Genomic DNA, 20,625 nt, shown 5'->3' on the forward strand with positions numbered 1-20,625 from the left:
TCTGTCCTAGACACACAGGCATGTGAGTGAGCTAACAGGGGGTTAGTCTAAACTTAGAGACCATAACCCCTGTCTCATGTTACTGTCCGCTAACTCCTGTACCGCATTTTCCAAAATCTATACCCAGATAGCGCGCGCGCACACACACACACACACACACACACACATAGAGAGAGAGAAAGAGAGTCACAAACACCCCAAACAACCCCTGCGTGTCATGCATTAGAACATAGCCAGACACTGCTGCTGACACCATGTGTTTCTTATTAGCTTGAATGCTATTGTCATGGACTGCAGAGTGTCACAGTTGCAGTCCAGGCTTTTGCTGTGGTTTCAGACTGTGTGGAGACCATAGGTCATTTACGGTATGCGGTCATTGGACTTGCCAACCCCTGTCATTACAGGCAATGGGCACTGTGTCTGTGGCTTAACTTGCCTTTAATCACACATACAGCTTAAGTGAGACTTTAGTAATGCTGTCCACAGTGTGCAGTCATTCAGAGGAAGAAGGGGTTTGACGCTCCAGCTGCCAGGAGACAATGGCTAGATCAACAGGTGTTCGGACCTACTCTATAGAGCATCACCAGAAATGACTTAACATCGTTTTTATGTACAATCTCTGTATGTTTTAAAGTGGATGTCGCTGGTGAACTCTGCTGCCCCTTGTGCAGCTTTTGGTGCTTTCATGGGCCTAGCATGTGACCGCACATATCAGCCTTGAACAGCCTGTGTTTATTAGATTAGACAGAATCTGTTGCACTATGAGAAACAAACAGGGGAGTCCAAACAGTGTCAGGATATGCCCTGACACGCCTTCAGCCTGTTTACAGCTTTCTGCTTCACAAGATACACATGCACAGATTCAATCGTGACCGTTAAGCCGCCACATAAACAAGATGAAGAGACTGGTCTCAGACAAGGATATCAGCCTCTTTGTCTCCAGCATGTTCAGGCAGCGGAACGATCAGGCCACAAAGAGGGAGGAAACTTGCAATTAAATTATGCATTTGCTTTCCCTGATCAGTGATTGCATGCGGTGGTGGCAAACAAAAGTCACGTAATGCATCATGAGAGCATCTCTCCATCTGTAATCAAGCACTAAATTGCTTCTGTCACCACATCAGCCGATTTGCCCTTTTGCTGTGTGTAATTAGCAGTGTGTGGCAGTCATAGATCATCAATTCCGGGAGAAGTTTAAAAGTTGTATTTTGCAGAGACTCAAAAGTTCAATGAGTTTTTTCTCACATTAAAAAGCGTGAAATCAAATTCTCCTAAAAGTGAACTATACCTTGTATGGCCTGTGTTTGAGAGCGGTAGCATATGTTGCAAACTTGAGTTTGAAAGATTTGGGATTTTTTTATGCAGGAAGGGTCTAGTGAAAGATACTGTCATGTTGCATTATGGGAAATGTAGGTATCCAGGGTCCTGGGGGCATCACTCATACTAGCTTCATTTTTGGCCATTCTTTTTAAAAATGTCTTTTCTGTTTTTCACAACCCCTCAACTGAATGGAAGTGTAGCACTACATCACTGGACTAACCCTTCCAGGTTAGTTACATTAAGCTGAGCATACAGCTCCTGAGCTGAAATCTGACATCTGTCCAACATCATCACAAAAACAGAAAAATAAGGTCTCATTCTTCAATGTCTAAAGTGGCTTATTCATGCAAATTTCATTTCCTTTTACACATGAATTATAAAAGTGTAAATTCATTGTGCAAGCCAGTGCTCTCATATGTCAAGAAAAATGCATTTTTACTCCAAATACAGTTTCATTTGACCATCGCTATTGAGGAATGTCATTAGCGCCTGAATGAACACACTGCGCTAAGGCATTACCAGCCAATTACAGCAGCTTACCTCCATCAAACAAGAGGCCCCTGTCTACACTCTCTGTGATGCAGCAAAACTCAAAAGAAGAAGAAATTCAGACTGTGGTGAGCCATTGTTGCATTACAGCCTGTCTCCTTCTCAGGTGGTCAAGGGTCGCATGACCTTCTGACCTTCTTGCAATGGCACAGTTTGTAGTACACACATCCTTCTTTATTGTCCACATCATAATGAAGCCTTGGACAGTCAAAACCATCGTGGACTCTCTCACCATCCAGTCTCCGTCTTGGTCTTCTTCGTGGTGGCCTTCCAGTGTAGGATGATGTTGTCCTGTGTGCTTATGTGATATCATCTGTCTGTTGCCCATGTGATGGCAGAGAGTGGAGCTGTGTTGAGCTGCATGATGTGGATTAGGTGATCCTTCATCTATGCCACTGGGCGACTCTCACCCCCCTTGCTGTGACCTTGCAGCCCGTCCCTGTGTGGCATTGCCTTACAGTGGCTCAGCAATACATTCTCCCAGCAACACACACAAAAGACACACACATTGTCTTTGTGACACACATTCTGTGCATTTTTTCACTGACCCACACACACACACACACACACACACACACACACACACACACACACACATACTGTAGGGAATGCACAGGGAAACTCTCACTGAGGCCTGCCCCCCACACACTCATACCAATCGCAGAAAGTGCTTTGTGCATTCACTGACTGGGCAGCTACTGAAGAGAGAGAGAGAGGGAGAGAAGCTGGTGGGAGGAGGGAGATGGAGACAGCAAGAGACAGAGGGATTACAAAGAGAAGCAGACCCAGACAGATAGAGAAGAAGAAGAGATAAGGTCTGCAGAGGGACAGAGGAGACACATCCAGTAAACAGTAACTGGTGGAAAGACAGAGTGAGCAGGGCAGGAAAGGGAATACAGAAATAGGAAGGGAAGCAGGGCTTGTCCAGGAGAGAGGAAGAGAGTAAGTTGTTGTTAAAGAGGCTGGGGGGAACTGATGGGATGGCATTGATCTCTGGGAGCTGCCGGCTCTTGGGCCAGATGGCGTCTTGTTGCTGCAGACCGCTGCTCAACTCCTGCTGTGGACCGTTCATCAAAGTCTGCCTCTCCTCCTTCACAGGTCTGTCCCAGCCCGTTCTCTGTGCTACTACTGTACCGTCATGAGACAGACCGCTACACTCAGATAGACAGGCGCATAGGTGTATACACAGCATGGGTAACACACTTAGCCACGAAGGTAAACAGGACGTGGTGTCTTTCTGTACCGTAGCAGCATGACTGTGCTCGTGTTGACTCCAGCAGTCCCGTTGGTGCTAACTGTGCTCTGTGTCGTAGGATGGGAGAGAATAGTCTTTTGTCCTCTTCGGCCTAATGTCATGTTGTATTGTGTTGCGAAGTTGTCCGCCCCATTGTGCTGTTGTGAATGCTTTGCATCAAGATAACACTGTTGTGTTTTTTTGCACTGACAAAGCATGGAAGAAAAGTGCCGTGTTAATGAAAAAGTACTTTTTTTGTTACCGTTCAGTTAACACTATCTTTATTTTAAATGGCGTCTGACTGTATGTCTGAAAACATGTGACTGTGCTGAAATAAACGTGGAGGAGTCAGGGGCAGGGCAGCTGTGTGAGCCTGGAGGTTTTTCTGATGTCTACCCCCCCACCAAACCCAGATAATTCCCCACACTAACCGATGGCTTGAACTTGGCATTTTCAATATACTGCTCCCATCCACCCCAGTGACGTTACCTCTCCCGCCCCACCTAAGTCTGTTTATATGCTTATTTTGCTTCCTTGTCGAGATGAACCCGTGACTGACATTGTGGTGTTAGCTAATGACGAGCCCAATAACTTGGTACACTAACAATGAGGAGATTGATACCACTGGATATAGCTAGTCTGGCTACAAGCAATACAAGCATCTCCACAGCTCACTACTGGACATGTTATATCATGTTTGTTTAATCCACACGAAAACCTAAGTATAAAAATTACAGTCGCATTTTACAGGGGCTTAAAGTGGTACCGGACTATTTCTTGGCCAGGAGCACAACTTCAAGTAGTCTCCGCTGATCGCCAGGAAACCGCTCCCAGCCAAATGAATACAGCCAAAGAATCTGGCAAATAAACCTGGAAAATGGCGACTTGTCATTTTTACGCTTCAGTTTTCTCAGTGTAACGCGTCCATTTGTGAGCTTTAGAGTTGCTGATAGGCTTGTTTTTTTTTACTTTCGGACAGGGCAGGGCTAGCTGTTTCCTTCTGTTTCCAGTCTTTATGCTAAGCTAAGCTAAAGGGCATCCAACTCCAGCTGCATATCTATTGCAGATATGAGAGCGTTATCAATCTTCTCATCTAACCCTCAGCAAGGGAGCGAATATGTGTATTGCTTGAAATGAGACACTATTCCTTTAAGATGCATTGATCTGCAGTTTGAAAGCATTTGAGGTGTGTGATGACTGTAATTGATTGAGGCTGAGGATAAAGGAAACTAAATGTGCTTTTTCACTTTCGGGTTCATTAACTGGTTTCCCGCTTTACAGACATCTCTCCTGCTGAGCTGGATGCTCTTTGGAGGGAACCACCGTATACTCTTGGGGCATCAAACGAACACTTCTCAGGAAATGACATCATGACTCAAGGTAGAAATTTGTGCACTGACAATCTTTATCAGTCTGAAATGGTATTATTTTGAAGTCCCTATTATGAAGTTATTTTGGAGCACAAACAATATCATGAGGCTCATTTGAGCTGTGCTGCTGACTGTGCGGTCACAAACTGAGGAAGTGTTTGGGACATCCTCCCTGCACAGTGGAACAAACCAGGGGAAGCCCGTCACCACTACTGCAATAGCCAGCTATTTGTATCCATCTGTCTGATATTTATAGGTTTCGAAACTATTAGGATCCTGTTCATGTGCAGAGATAAAGCTAACTTACTAATACTCTACTAAGTCAGTGATTGCCAACCAGGGGAAGGCCTACTTTTACAGCAGGAGGTACTTCTGCAGTTTCGAGGTGGGGTATGGGAACAGATTTTAGAGAAGCTCAACTAACTGGACAAATAAAGAATATGATTACAAAATATACACATAACAACATTGCTTGTTGTGATCCTTGAAAACGGGTTAGCAAGAAAGCAGAGAAGTCTGAACAGTAAGATCAAACATTAATAGTTAAAACAGAGAGGTGAAGTATTGGATACAGGTTCAAAAAGCTTAAAAGTAATTGCTAACTTAAATAGTCATCTTAAATTGGATGGATAAATGGCTAATGGATAAACGTCTAGCCTCTGCTGCTCCAGGTAGGCCTACTCTAGCATGAATGCAAACTTCACCAAATCAAACTAAATGGGCAGTTTAGTTGTTTTGCTAAGGACTAAAATGCCTCTCTGACAGTCTTTAATGAACCCTTTCTGGCTCTCAGGTCAGCAGGTAGGGTGCTGCCAACTGCTCCCACACTACAATCTAAACATGGAGAAGCAGCATTTAGTGACGGTGCAACACAGAGCCAGAAAAAAACTCGCTGAAGACATAAGATTTGCACCAGATCTGGACACCTTTAAATCCAGGTTACAAACATGTGCTCTGCACTTTTTTTGGCTGAACCTTAAATACTCATCATGAACCATCTAACCCTCCTATCCTGTATTTATGTCTCCATTCCAAACATTTAATTTCCTGTTAAGGCTTCTTATCCATTCTAATGTTTTAATACATAATGTAAAACATGATGGATGGCCCTTGTGTATGACATGTGCTACACAAATAAACTTGCCCTGCTTTGCCTATAAAAGAAATGTAACAATATTCAATACAACATCCACATTTTCCAAGACGCAATTAAAAAGGAAATGAAATGAGCAAAACTGGAATGTATGACAGGTGGAGTCGATGAAAGGTAAGATCATCTGACAGGGCTGTTGGGAAGCACCACTCAAATGTTCAGCCTGTATCCTATGACTACATACTGACAACAGATGTGTGTTCTTGAATGGCAAAACAGCGATTGCCATTTCGTCTCAGCTGGTAACATTTCCAGTTCAATCTCCACAACCGTCTGGCCTTGTATTGTACTTGCACTTTACTCTGAACAGCCCTTTTGATGACCCTTTTGATAAAATTGTTTCCACATAACTACACACGTCTTTATCACACAGGAAACCCTAAATACTACATGTTGTTTAGGAAACACTGAATTAACCAGCTCTGGATTAAGTTTTCCACCTCAAGATGTCATGTTTGTGCTCGTTATGGCGTTGAATCAGAAAAGATAATCATCTAAAGCTGATCCAGCTGCTGTTTTACCTGACTTCGTTTCTTCTTTCAGGTGCAGGTGAGGAGGAGGGCGGTCTAGTGGTGGAATCGGGTGAAGGAGGGGTGGAGCCTGACAACTACTGGAAGAAGAAAGAGGCCTTCCTTCGAGGAAGTACTGTGTCAGTGGGAGACAAATTCTCCTCAGGTGCATTTACTGATCCTAGTCCTGACTTACTTGTAGTGTGCTTCTACTAAAAAAAAAAAGAATTAGCCGGCCTAAACTTGTTATCTTTAAATGCAGAAGCATTTCCCATGAATTCTATGTATGCATACAGATAAAGCACATTTCCCTGTCTACTAATGTTTTACTCACTCAGCAGTTTAGCTCCATCCATCACATTCCCCCAGGTTCTTCCTCTCAAATGGATTTAAATGGCCACACTGAGAGTCCAATAAGAGACTCTAATAGCTTTGTTATTCCTCCGGGGACAAACATTGTGCTCGCAGAGCCTCTCACTGAAATATGAGCTCCCGTCGAAAATCTTTAATGAGCTCTTGAAAGTTTTGTCTCGCTTGCTTGTAGATTTCATTTCTGTATCAGTTTCAGTGTGTTTTCCCTTTTCCTCAGCGACTACAGCCAGATATACACAACAACTTATTTGTGTGGTGAATTAGCAGACGGATTATAAATGCATTATTTGTGTACCCCTCATGGTTAATTCTGGCAGACAATGGGAGATACAGTAATTCCCCTCTCTTGTTCTCTAAGCTAATTTTTCTTCTGAGCGTATTTGCATCGCATTTGTTTATATTCCGTATTATTGCACCAGAAGAAACAACAGAATCTAAGAGTGATTAATTACAGCATTCTTCTCGTCTTTTGTCTAGAAATTGTGCTGCTGTTCACCGGGCGGAGGCGCTCCAATGTGGATCCTGACCGGGCCCTGCAGGAGGCACTGCGCACACGACTGAGGGTGGTGGAGAGCAACAGCCAGGATGTCATCCAGCTCTTTAAAGTGAGTCAGACCTGACAACGCAGACATGACACAGACATTACTGCACTACTCAGAGTTTCTGAGATCATAGCAAAGAACAAGGTGCACTATGATATGGGTCTATATGACATAATATGACATATTATGCTGCATATGTATTGTGCACTTAATGGAGATTGAATGAATTGCTCTGTTAGAGAAACATGAGACTTTGTCTCTGCAGGACTTGTCTGCACGTCTGGTGTCTGTCCATGCAGAGAAGGACAGCTTCGTGCTCACATTCAAGACTGTGGAGGAAATCTGGAAGTTTTCAACTTACCTCGCATTAGGTAAGAAACTATGGCTGTTTTATATCCTGCTGGCCCAGAAAACATATTTTGGCAATCAGGTCCTATTTTTTTAAGTCAGTTTTGGTTATTCCACATGAGAGATTTTTTTTTTTCTGTTTGTTTTCCGTCTGTGCTCTTCTCACTGGTTTGAAGTTGGTTGGAAAAAGGTGATGAACTTTTGGCTCCATCAGGATTCAGCAGCATTTGCATGAGAATCAGATGACAGTTGTTTTGTTATGCTGCCAGGCCACTGTCACTCAAATCTGAAGACACCAGACTGTTTTGACTGTTTAACTTTCAACTTGCTTATTTAAATTATTTGATTTTGTTGAGGAAAAGCATAGAGGTTGAAACAGAGTATTCAGGTGCTTTAATGACTGCAACATCACAATCACATGAATGACTCTTTGCTTTACTGCTTCCCTATTTCTGCTTGCACGTGCTCTGTCCCAGGTTACGTGGCTCGCTGCTTGGAGAACTTCCTGTGCGATCAGTCCTTCTGGCTGGACGCAGAGCTGCTCAGTGACCTGGAGATCAATGTGACTGTGGACGAGGAACATCTGGCCACCCTCTACCTGGGACTTTTACTCCAGGAGGGTCAGTAATCCTGTTAAGCCCTGTCAAACTGAGCTTGAAAGTGAAAGCTAAGGTTGAGAAAGTGAAAAAGGTCATCTGTCAAATTACGAGCTACTGTATGACTAATTATTGAGTACCAGGAATACTATTCTTGTCTTCTCTTAGTTAAGACATGTGAAAACTCTGAATATTTAGTCTTAGTTAAGTTTTTATTGTCTGAAGTGTCTTGAATCTTGTCACTGCAATTATAAAATAACTGACTGCAGGTGACATTTGATCCCATTACTTTTAATCCATTTTCACTGACCTCAATTAACACTTTGAAACCCTCAGGAATATATAACCATATGGGACTTTGGACAAATTATAGCAATGAACGCCTTATTTTCATTAGAAGAGCTTATGTGTGTTATTGTGCACAGCCAAAATATAATGGACTTCTAATTATAAGTGAGAATTAGGATCTCATTTCTAGTCATGTCCAATACTTTCTTTTTTTGTATTGTTCGAGTGAAATAATTTAAAATTGGACACTGAATTTTGCAACTTGCTCACATTTTTTTTAATGCACTATAAAGCAAGCAAGTGTTCCACTAAAGCAAAACTATTATACTACTTCCCTCCATGAATGTATATTGATTTCCTCTGGCCTGGTCTACACAGACTTTCTCCTGAACATCCCCCCTAGGCAAAAAGCTTCATGGACATGTATAATAGGACTGCAGTGCGGGCAAATAGTGATGAGAAATACAATAACTTGATGGGTGGATATAAAACATCCATCATTTGCCTGTGACTGAATGAGGATGCACTAGCTGAAGCACTTTTGCTGATGTTTAACTTAAGTGTGGTGATAATTATAAACGCAAAAACGCTGACTGAAAACTACTCACGTGTTGGGATTCACACGTGCTTGTTTGTACCGTCCATACATGTTCGAGTGGAGGTTTGTGGAGCTCGAATCTGTCCACTAATGAACCCGTCTATCTGCAGGATCTTTCTTTGCGAAGGCACTATTCACAAGAAGTGAGCAGGATGAGGAAGACGAAGAGCAGCTGTCGTTCAAGAAGAATGACTTGCTGATGGTACGGGACACGGGGCAGGACAACATGTGGGAGGGCACCATGCTCTCTACAGGAAACCACGGCCAGGTGCCAGTCAACGCCATGCAACCGCTGCCTTACCCCTTCTATCAGTGAGTCACTCTGTGTTCCTCACGTGAGACACTTATGTCACCAATTCCTTGATTTGCACTGTAAATGACGGTATGATTAACATGTTCTCTTGCCTTAACGTTTGGCTGAGTGAACAGGGCAGCACTGCAGGTGGTGGCCATTGGTGCACATGAATTGGCATGGTTTTGTTAAACTATACTTCCTGTTTGGTCAGGTGGTTCCTGAGGAAGTACCCAAGCAATGGTGGATGCTCGCCAACAGAAAAGGAAGCATTTGAACATTCTATCGGTAAAGCCATTCTGCATAAACACATGCTGGCACATGCAACATCCTGTACAGAACATGTACTGACATGTAGCAGAGTGAACTAGACAGACACAGTTAGCAACTAGCTGGTAAACTTAGTGCAGCATTTAGCAGCTTACTAACCAGAGCTTTTGCAGACCATATCAGAAGTAGCAGGACTTAAATCGGTCAAGAGAACTCCAAATGAATGTGATTCAGTGTTTGCTAGATGTGTAAAAGTGTAAAAGCAGAGTGGTGGTTACAATAGTGGCTGCTTTTGAAGGGATTTCAATATGCATGGATGGTATTTAAGTGTCTGCATTGATGGTGCATATATGTTGAATGCAGGACCTAACATACCTAGTTCAGTTCCTGGATTTCTATTGTGAGAGATCCTCTCAAGTTCCTCACAAACATCAGAAAATACACAAGTCTGAATGTCAGGTGTCGCTACGTGTTGTTTGTGCGGACAAAGACGGAGGTTGGTTATCAAACTGACCACTTCCTGTTTACTGGAACACACATCAGTGCACAGCCACAGTGGGTCAATACTAATATATACTCCCAATCCTTTGCAGGATATTAACAAATCATGATCGTGTTCAGACTAGTTCTTACATGCTGACCTCAATTCCCTCATGTCTTTTGCTTTTCCTCCTCATCAAACACCTCAGTGACAGGCTCCTGTGTAGCAGTGGTTGACTACAGTCCAATGGCCCCAGATGAGCTTCAGCTAAGTCAAGGTGACGTTGTGCAGATCCAGGGTCTACTGGTCCGAGGCCTGGACGTTTTCATAGGATTGCACACTTCCACAGGTCACACTGGTTTCATACACAAGGCTCATGTCAAGCCCCTGGACACCATACCCCTGTAAGAAAACCATTTTTTTATTTGTGCAATGCATGGCGTGCCTTGAATTTACTGGTCTGATGTTGTGCGTCATTTCACCAATCCATTAGCCACCTCTTGTATATAGTGTTGTGGTACTTTTTTATGAAATCCTATTTAGTGTATCTGCAGTCTGGACAGGGTGCATAGGGTGAAGACAGCAAAGGGGATAATGCTGCCTTTGTTTCCCTCACACAGATACAGACAATTGGTCTTTCTGACTGAGGAGGAGAGGGCCAGCCTGGCTCAGGTTAACCCATGTAGCTCTGAGCCAAGTGACAGCGGCCTGCTGGAAAGGCTCTTCTCGTCTGATATCAGCTCTGTGTACAGGCTAGGTAAAGAAACGACTGGTCTGATCAGGAGATAATGTACTTTTATCAGTCTGGGCTGGGTGTGTGTGTGTGTGTATATATATACTGAAATATAGGTCACTCTTTAGTGTGCAGCAGTTTGTTTCCTAAATAGTGAAACTGTTGGTGATTCATTCCAGGAAAAAATCTTTCCATCTTTATCCCCAGCTGGAAAATTGATGCTTAAATTGATTTACCTTGTGTGTTTCCAGATAGACTGGATGCGAGTGACTTCATGTACATCAAGAATCAGCCAAAACATGGTAATGATTTATAACTTATTGAGGAAACCAGCTGTTTATGAGCTTAGTGCATTTAAACAGCTTCAAAAGTTTATTAACCTCTCTGCTAAACTTAACTACTGCATCTTCTTCCCAGATCATAATGTTCCTATGAGCGCCCGTCAGAGCGTCGTGTCAGAGAGAAGTGGAGGGACGCCCCCGTACCACTCCTCTCCTCGCCCCTCTCTGTCTCACTCCCATCCCCGTCTGTCAATCTATCAGTCCCACAATCCTCTGCCACAGGAGGGAGAGCGCCTGTCTTTCACCCTGGATGACACATTCAGAGAGCTGGACGAGTTCCAGGAAGACCCACCTCTCTTCTTAGAGGAGAACAGCTGGGAGGGGGAGGACTCCGAGCACAGTGACCCAACACTGACCCTGCTCAACCACGAACACTTTCAGGTCAGCAGAGTCCCGGTTTAGTCACTGATTTAATTTTTACAGGGCCAAGCACAGAGGCAAAGCAACAGACTGAGGGCTTTTAGTTTTTGTCTTTCTCGTTTCTTTCCTGCTTTCTATTCTACATCTATGGAAGCCAGGAGAAGCAATTGGTCATTTCTTATTAGATTTTCTACTTTAAGATCTGTTCAGGTCTGTAAAATAATCCGAACTGGATGGCAAAGATGCAAAAACAGGACTTGAGCAGTTTCTCTGCATTGCTTTATCATTTGATTTATGATGATTAGACAGCAGACAATAAATTGATTTGGCAACGCACAGACGGAAAATTGTGAAGTAATCAAAACTTCCCAGCAGATAAAGTTCCTGTTTATAATAAATATTTCTAGCACTGCCGTCAAACCACAATTCACTTTTTTCTCTGTAACTCTAAATTGATAACTTTCATTTTGCAGATAAAAATAAGTGCATTTACTGAATTTTCATAGATCAGTAGATTCCATTTATGTTGTCCGGTCAATTTCCGTTGATGAAATCAACCACTGCTTTGTGTTTTGTTAAAAACAACATTTCTAGCTGAACCAGTATTTACTGTTTTTCCCAGGAGGACTTCCTGCCCCTGTACGACCTGCAGTACTCCTTCCTGTGGGTGACCTTCAGTGGTAAGACTGAGGACGAGCTATCAGGACACCTAGAGAGCGTCAGGGAGAGCGCCAAGAGGATGGGCATGCACTGGGCACATCGACGGGCGTGCTTCCTCCTGGGAAGACTCTGTGCTAGGAAGTTAAAGTTCTCCCAGGTTTGCACTTTTTTTGCTAGCATTAATATGTGTGTTGTATATATGTTTATGTGCTTTCCTCCTCCCTAAAAAGGCGATTCAACTGACCAGACACCATGATTTACAGAACATTATCACTGAAAGTTCTCGCCTTCTTAAATCTTTGGTGAACTGTCATTGCATCTACATCAGTTTGAGATCAGCTCCTACATATGTGTTTCCTCAGGCTCGTGTGTACTATGAGGAGGCTCTCAGTGTTCGAGTGGACAGTTTCTCTGACACGCCGCTCCTCGTCGCTCTCTTCACTAACCTCACCGCCGTCTACCTGAAGCAGCGCATGACAGACAAACTGCCCCAGACTCTGGAGAAGGCCAGTGCCTTGCTCCTCTGTCTCCCCTGCCACACCTTCACCTCCATGGACGAGGTTGAACTGCTGAAGCTGCTCCTGAGGAGATCAGTGGTGATGGGGGATAAACAGCTGGAGGCTCGCGTCTGCTACCTCATCTCCAGCCTCTTCCTGCGTCTCAGGAAGACCGATGATGCCCTTCCCTTTGTTGAACGACTCCAGTTCCTCTCAGTGACTCTCTCTGCCGCCGAGGGCGGCCCCATAGTTCCTGTGGACCTCAACTGGCTCTTGAGCTGGCTCTATCATTGTAAATACATGCCTTACTTGGTACTGGCCTCTCTGAGCCTGGACTCGAGACGAGACCACTCCCTTCACGATGCTTTCCAGAGGATTGAATTGTTTATCAAGAACTCTGTTCGCCTGAACCCGTGCTGGAAGGAAGGAACCTCCCTTCTCCCTGCCCAGATTGTGGTTTACCTCCAGCAGGCCCTGGCTATAGCTGAGCAAGGGGAGGACATGAAGACCCAGAGGGATCTGTGTCAGGGCTTGGCCTCAGTCTATCAGCAGTACGATGCTCTAGATAAGGCAGTGCGCTGTGCTCAACAAGCTGTGGAGACAGGAGGCCACATCAATGAGGAGGAGGGCTTTGAGGCCTCTGTGCTGCTCGGGTGGCTGCTGGTGTTGACAGGCCAGGCTGAGAGGGCCCAGAGTGTCCTGCAGCCGCTGCTCACATCACTCCAGGTACAGCAAACAATGATATTCACCTTAAAATATAAACTTCAACTTGCCTTGTGTAGAAATTTTTAGCTGTCCCTCTATATGAATATCATATATAATCTATACCTCTGTGTGTGCATCGCTCTGCAGGGCACAGACAGTCCCACACAGCGAGGGGTGATTCACAACCTCTTGGCTTTGTGTCTGAGGCGGCAGGGTCGGGTCCCAGAGGCGGGCTGGCATCTCCACTCTGCCTTAGTAATCTCCAGGGAAAGTGGAAACCAGAGGAACCAGGCCCTGGCACTGGCCAACCTGGGCTGCCTGGCACTGGATGCGGGCGCATCTTGGGTAGCAGAACGCTTCCTGGTCAGGTCAGATATCTGTCGTATCATTGAAAGTTTCCCCCAGGGAAGCTCGAACTCAACAAATGTAGAAATAGTTTACAAAGACTCATTCATTGTGATGATAATTGTATTACCAGATCCCTGCATCTTTTTCTGGAGCTCTGGGAAAGCCCCACGGACGAGGAGCACGTTCAGACCTACCTCTGGCTGGGACGTAGCTACAAAGACAGGGGGAAGACTCACGACGTCAGGGCCTGTTATGAAATGGGGCTCCTTATTGCACTACATGCCAGAAACTTACACAGTGAGTGCAAGTTGACACATTAAAGGAATAGTTTGAGCAAGCAGCAACCAGTTATCTCAGCCTAGCTCAAAGACTGGTAACAGGGAAAAACAGCTAGCCTGGTCCTGTCAGAAGGGTACAACAACAAAAATCTGCCTTCCAGCACTTCTGACTAATTAACATGCAATGCTTGGCTAACTGGCTGCTGGTGGTAAACGTGAAAGTGGTATCCAGGTACCCTATTTTCTGTCTCTGTATAGACCTTGACTCCTTTTAATATGACTAAATAAGAGAAAGATCAATACTGGATTACTGAGGCGGATAGCGAGTTAAAAAACAGAGCAATATTTCTGCTCTTTTTCAACTTTTTTTTTAATGTAGACGCAAAAGAGATAAGTGCTGAGGGGGACATCTCAAAGTAGAAAACTAAACTTTTTAGTGCCCCTGCTGGACGAATTATGTAATGGCAACACTGTCTGCACACAGTATCAAATGTATTTGGACTGTAATTTTAAACTTGTACGCTGATATTAATATTACCTATCTGTGATAGGCTAAGATTTGCTATTAATATCAGCCGTGCCAATGTACAGTAAAGGTTAGTTCTTATTCAATATCATAAATGCATCACAGTGCATTTAGTCTTAGGTGGCACAGGTGACATACCTGCTGTATTTTCTCATAGGTCAGATGGTGGTGGCCAAGGTCCTGAGTCGGCTGTATGCTGACATGCTGCTGTACGGCCAGAGTATCGTCTACAATGAGCACTGTGTTTCAGTATCCAGAGAGCTAAAGGACAAGAGGCTAGAGGGAGAGTATCTGGAAATCCTCAGCAGCCTCTACCTGTCGCTCAACACTGAAAGGTCAGTTTGTGTCTCTTCTTCCCACCATTATTTTATTTTCTATTCAGCCTTTCCATAATATAAGAGTATATTATGGAATATAAGAGTAAGACTAAAACAGACTTAATTCCCGATTGTGGGTTGCAGATCATCTCGCAAATCCCTGGACTACACCAAGCAGAGCCTGAGGATTTCTATTGATCTGGGCAAGAGGGAGGAAGAGTCAGAGACGTGGCTTCAGGTGGGACGCATCTATTACCTGATCCAGGAGGACGAGCTGGCTGATATGTACCTGCAGGTGAGGAGGAGGGAATACCTAACAGTGCTTAAACAAGGTTTATGTTTATTGTTTTTATTCTCAGTGTTCTGCCCTTTGCTCCTCTGCAAAAGTGGTATTCCTTGAATGTAGGCACTCCTCATTCCTGACCTGAGCAGCAAAGGCAGAGGCTTTATCACGCCCTCACCAGGCTGCCAGTTTTTACGATTCATTTTTTACCAACTGATCTATCTGCTAACTTAAGCTAAGTTTTACATGCTAATGTTAGACATGCAATCCATACTGAGTGACACTTTATTTTGGCTGACAGGCAGCCGTGAAGACAGCCCTCAGGATGAATGACCCTCACTTTGCCATGAGCATCTACGAGGAAGCCGGAGACGTCTACTTCAAAGGCCACAGGAACCAGATGGCTTCACTGCCTTTCTACAGAGTAAGAAAAAAAAGACACATGTGATGCTTTTTGCAGTCTCAAAGCTACAATGTCACAGTGCAGTTTTCCCCGTGATAAGCTGTAATAAGCCTTATTCTTATCCCATGAATTTCTTTTTTTTTTTTTTCAATTCTTGGCACCACTGATCTCATTTGATGAAATTATTCATATTTGGTTTCAGGATGGCAGTCTGCCGTTTGCCCGGAGCATCAAGGATATCCATTCAGAGTTCCGTTTGTTGAGTAAACTGACAGAGCTGTTAATGAACCAGGGAGAGCAGGAGGAGGCTCTGCAGTACGCAACACTGGCTGTCCAGATCGCCGGAAAAACAGGTACAAGCGTGACCCATAGTAGAATCAGTGCCTTAAAAGACTGTTCATTTTTAATGATAATGTGGCGGCAGCTGCAATAACCGTAGTGTAGCTTAAAACAACTTTGTCAGCAGAGTCCAATGTTGTTTCTCCTCAGGTGTGCATGTGAATGAGAGGACAGCCTACCACCGGCTGGCTACAGTCTACTACAGCCTGCAGCAGTATGAGATGGCAGAAAACTACTACCTCAAGTCCCTGTCGCTCTGTCCACCCGTCATGCAGCACCCAATGGAGGCTCGCTACTACACCAAGATCTACTGCAGACTAGGAAATCTCACGCTACACAAACTGAAGGTACAGGAGGCAAATGTTTCCCTCTGTTTGCATTTGCATGAGCAAACAGAATATTCACAGTATGTTCCTAAAACTTGCAAATGAATTTACGGGATTTAAAAGATGCTTCCTGACACTGATGAAGGTTTGTTGTTGGTCTTTTTTGGAAACGCTGCAGTAATACAGACTTACGTGTTCGATGGCGACCAGGTGTGAAACACAAAAATTTCTCAGTTACACTTTCTGTGACTTAGTTAATTTAAATACAAGATACTTGTGCTCAAAAAGAGGATTCATTCTCAGTGAAGAACCTTGGAGCCCTAATCTGCCTCTATACATTCCAAAGAGCAGTGATTCCTAACCCGTCTCTGGGGGTCATCAGGTGGATACCTCCCTTCAACAGTGTTTCGCCTACTTAGTCCCACTACACCTCCAGGAGGCTAGGCGGTGAGCTCCGGCGTCCCAGAGTCTTCTTCCTTTCATAAGCTGCCTCCACTGAATTTTCCCAAGGGACTGTTAACTCAATAAAATACACAGTCTTTTTACTCATGGACCATAAAACAATGTCCGGCCTCTGATTACTATAAACTATTTCCTGGGGCACAACTTGCTTTCCTCCCAAGTCCACCTGCATCTGCCAATCATCAGCCCCTACCAGGCAGCCACCTACCTGCCTTCTCCCTGACTTAGCAGCTCTATTTTCTTCCCCTCTTGAACAACCCTAACCCTGCACACCTAACCTCTCCTTAAAAATAAACAAAATCATAGGATTAATGAAGAGAATTAAAGATGATACCTTCAATAAATAATTGAGTTACATTTTCTAAATCATGTTCTTTTTTTTGTCAAAACACAAAACAAATGCATTATTACAAAAGCAACAAGACATACCTTCACTTTTTAAAGGGACTTTCCTTGCTGATAAATTCAGTAACTTGAAAAAGGGGCCATAATCACACACAATAATGACACACAACGTCTTAACCTAGATTTCCTCTGGCTACAAGAACAAGTGTTTGGCAAATTTCATTTTGCTCAGTTATTTTATCAAAATGCTTTGGATTGTACCAGAGCAGCACCAACATTGCCTTTGCTTTTATCTGGTGGCCGAATGCGAAGACAATGTGTTTAATTTTGATGGGACCTGTTCTCAGCTCTGCTCTGTTCACCCTCTCCAGGACGCCTTTGATGCCCTGGGCTACTTCCAGTTGGCTCTGGCAGCGGCCCTGGAGGACCAGGCTAACCCCGAGGCCCTGTATGTGGTGTACATGAAGCTGGCCGAGATCCACGGCAACCACATGCCCGATGCTCAGCTGTGCCAAGTTTACAGAGACAGAGCCCGGAGTCTGAAGGGGGTTCTGGCTGGAGAGGGAGGCGTTGCTGTTGGAGAGGAAAGCGTGGACGATGCGGTGACAGAGCCCGGCCGCAAGGGAGAAAAGGACTCAGGTGCTGGTGTGAAATGTGCAGAAAGTTTTTTCACTTCTTCGCCTGAAAATGAAAAATGTGAAGAACACTCATTTCCAAGAACTTGCATAATGCATGGAGACGCAGAGGATGCATGCACAGACACTAATAAGGGAGATACTAATAGGAAAGAAGATCACAGCATTAATCTTCCTGATACAGAAGGCACTTTTGTGGACGCCACTGGGTCTGAGACAGAGACCATCGCCAGTCAGTCTTACAGTGACAGTATTTTTACAGAGTCCTTTGATACAGCGAAGGAGCAGATCTCGGACTCCAGCAGCTCCACTGACACTTTACAGACTTACCACAATCAGAGCGACGGGAAAGACTTTGACACGGCCCACGGCGTGCCCGCTCCTGTAGCTGTTAATCACACAAGTGACATAACAAGACACACTGACTCTCAAAACACAGATTCTGATATTCAGGACGAGCAAAACACCCCCGCTAAAGAAAAAGATGTCGATCAGTCTGATGCCGGCCAAGCAGAGAGACTGTGACATCCGGCGACACACACACACGGACTTAGATGACGTCTCCCAGCGGCACCTTATGTTTTTCACTGACATTTCCTTCGCCTGGTCACGTGTTTCTTGACCAGCAAACTGGCTCCGACGTTCCAGCCACATGGCACTTATTGTAGGATAGATGATGTCAACACTGTTCGAGAGATGTAGTGACTTAAAAGCATGTGCCTTTTGTTTTGTATGATATATTCTGAGGGTATTACAGTGCATTGTGCTTGTAATATATGTTTTTCTAAATGTATTTTAAATATCTCTGGAAGATATGAGTCGAGCATAAAGAAAGTTATTTTGTTTGCTGAGTGTTTATTTGTGTTGTCCATTCAAATATTGGAGAAATGCGGTGGTCTTGGGCCTGGACAAGAGTAATCACGACACACACTGAATCAGAAAGAATGATAAGAGAGAAAACACAATGAGATTTCAGGTATGCAATTGCTTTTAGAGCAAAAATTTTTCATACTTTCAGTCCGTCTCTCAGTACCTTTGGACTGTCACACCTGTGGACATCTGTGGCTGGCAGCTTTGAAAGCACTCATTGATAAATATTTTAATTTAAAAAAAAAAGCACCAGTGATTTCTTAAAACAGCTGTTCACTGTATTTTTTAGCAATGTAACTCAAACAGCAGGAAATGGAGTGTGTGTTTGGGACTATATTCTTCGGTGGATACATTCAGACACTTTTGGTGAGCTTGCAGGGAGATATGGCAGCAAGATGGCTTATGTGGCTCAAAATAACACACAGTTCTCGTGTTCAGAGTAATAAAGCAACATGTCAACAGCGTGGCTCACCTATGTTCTTTTAATAGTTGGTGATAGTTAACAGAGTTCTACAGAACAGAGGAATAAGATGGATCAGCTGTATCAGTTTATTGTGGGTTTTGGTCTTTTCACAAGATGCAGGGAAGATTGTTAGTTTGATTCCTGAACAGACAGACAGCGTGAGCTCCCCAAACACCACAACAACAACCATTATGCCACAAGCAAAAGGCAAAATGACGACTCTGCATTTGTTGGGGACTATTTTCTCTTGCGAATTAATGCATATTTGGTGATTTAGTGAGCATTTATGGCACCACAACGTACATATATGTGGCTATTTTTTAGCCACATATATGTATATTAACCCCCAAAGTGTCCATGTTTGTTGATTTTTTTTGACAGGAGTTGAAATATAGTACATTGTCAATTAAAGAAGAAGGCATTTGACAAACTGGGAAATAATAACAAAAAATATGAAGGAAGCAGGTTTGTCTCATGGCAATTTGAGTTTTTGTTTATTTTATTCATTTGTAATGGCAAGGTGGGGATTTTTGCTCACTAACTGTAACTTAAACAGGCTGTTGTGGTGCCACATAGATTATGCTGCTGCAGGCGTGGTTTCAAACTTTGGAAATGTTGCATTAAACATGATAGCCCCGAAGAGCATCAAGGGACTGATGGCATCATTGACAGGAAGCAGAAACACAGACAAAGCAACAATCCACAAGGAGCTGACTGGTCCTGAGTTGCCTTCAAATTTCCTTTGCATGAAACACACACAAGAAAAGAAGGCGTACATTTGTTTGGACATTAATGCCTTGAAAGCACCACAAGGGGGAGCTATCATGTTGATTTTGTACTCTGCCGTAAAAGCAATGCTGATGATGTTGTTCCTCAGTTTAGCCAGAGGGGGGCAGTGAAAGACAATTCCTTGCTGCAGCCTGTGTTGCATCAGCTGCTGCTGCAGCCACTTTGAACAGGTGAGAGAGACAGGAGGAAAGAGAAAAAGATTTCCATCATCTGCCTGGCAATGGCAGCAATCCAAGCTGAGCATAATGGAAAGTGTCCTCTCGATTACATTTTGGGCTCAAGTTCACCGAAAGTCCTGTAATGGTATCCATTTGTGCAGGAAAGTCCTCGAATGGCACTGTGAGTAACAAACAGGTGTGGATTTTATATTAAAATCCATATCCTGACTGGATGAGTTTAAAATACAGACAATAATATTTGGTAATTTGGTCGGTACATATAGTACTACTTGAATTTAACCACAGTTTTGGAGGGAAAAGTGTATCTAATGGCATGTCCTGAATTACAGTAATAAGATATTAAGTGGCATACATTTTCTGGAATGGGCACAATGGAAAATGGAAGAGAAAAGCAAGCTAGTTAGAATGAGGGTTCAGGCAAGGCCAGCAAAGAGGAACGGCTAGATTATAGTGGGCTGTTGAAGCGCAACGAGCCAAAGGAAGGAATGTTTGCATGCATGGTCTGCATGCTGAATAATGTTGCAGGGCTTCTTCCTTCCCCCACAGGCATGAGTTTAGCACAAGTTCAAAACACGTCCAATTGTGCCAAAACAAGCACTGAATTGTTCTTCCTTTTAAAGTATTCCCAGGATTACTTTCAAATGATCTTCGGGGACTTTCACTTAACGAGTTTATGCTCTCGACTCCGTTGAATACTTACGTTGAACTGCAGAAGCTCATTAATATCAACAGCAGAAGAAAAACGAGGTTGAATGAATTCACGTGACTCAATATATCTTAATATATATCTCAAACAATATGTGAAACCCTGAGGGCATTTAAAAGCAGAATTATAATTGTTTAC

At 43.8% G+C, this 20,625-nt stretch overlaps 1 protein-coding gene across 3 annotated transcripts in view; it reads left to right on the plus strand.

Moving 5' to 3' along the window:
- Positions 1–18,761, plus strand: part of sh3tc2 (SH3 domain and tetratricopeptide repeats 2) — a 20,220-nt gene extending 1,459 nt beyond the window's left edge. For 2 of the 3 annotated variants that reach the window (XM_041944702.1, XM_041944701.1), the window contains exons 2-22: positions 4,385–4,483; positions 6,170–6,301; positions 6,985–7,112; positions 7,315–7,420; positions 7,874–8,017; positions 8,990–9,191; positions 9,386–9,459; positions 10,131–10,326; positions 10,543–10,679; positions 10,907–10,957; positions 11,073–11,377; positions 11,979–12,173; positions 12,379–13,239; positions 13,366–13,586; positions 13,697–13,863; positions 14,528–14,705; positions 14,832–14,982; positions 15,272–15,394; positions 15,576–15,726; positions 15,863–16,059; positions 17,217–18,761. In XM_041944702.1, the coding sequence (XP_041800636.1) occupies positions 4,385–4,483; positions 6,170–6,301; positions 6,985–7,112; positions 7,315–7,420; positions 7,874–8,017; positions 8,990–9,191; positions 9,386–9,459; positions 10,131–10,326; positions 10,543–10,679; positions 10,907–10,957; positions 11,073–11,377; positions 11,979–12,173; positions 12,379–13,239; positions 13,366–13,586; positions 13,697–13,863; positions 14,528–14,705; positions 14,832–14,982; positions 15,272–15,394; positions 15,576–15,726; positions 15,863–16,059; positions 17,217–18,005 (4,607 nt within the window). In that variant the 3' untranslated portion in view covers positions 18,006–18,761. Of the gene's footprint in view, positions 1–1,709; positions 2,968–4,384; positions 4,484–6,169; positions 6,302–6,984; positions 7,113–7,314; positions 7,421–7,873; positions 8,018–8,989; positions 9,192–9,385; positions 9,460–10,130; positions 10,327–10,542; positions 10,680–10,906; positions 10,958–11,072; positions 11,378–11,978; positions 12,174–12,378; positions 13,240–13,365; positions 13,587–13,696; positions 13,864–14,527; positions 14,706–14,831; positions 14,983–15,271; positions 15,395–15,575; positions 15,727–15,862; positions 16,060–17,216 lie in introns of those variants that run through there. The other variant, XM_041944700.1, reaches the window with a different exon arrangement.
- The last annotated feature ends 1,864 nt before the right edge of the window (positions 18,762–20,625 follow it).

Source organism: Chelmon rostratus, chromosome 9 (genome assembly GCF_017976325.1).
Source record: "Chelmon rostratus isolate fCheRos1 chromosome 9, fCheRos1.pri, whole genome shotgun sequence".
Taxonomy (NCBI): Eukaryota; Metazoa; Chordata; class Actinopteri; order Chaetodontiformes; family Chaetodontidae; genus Chelmon; species Chelmon rostratus.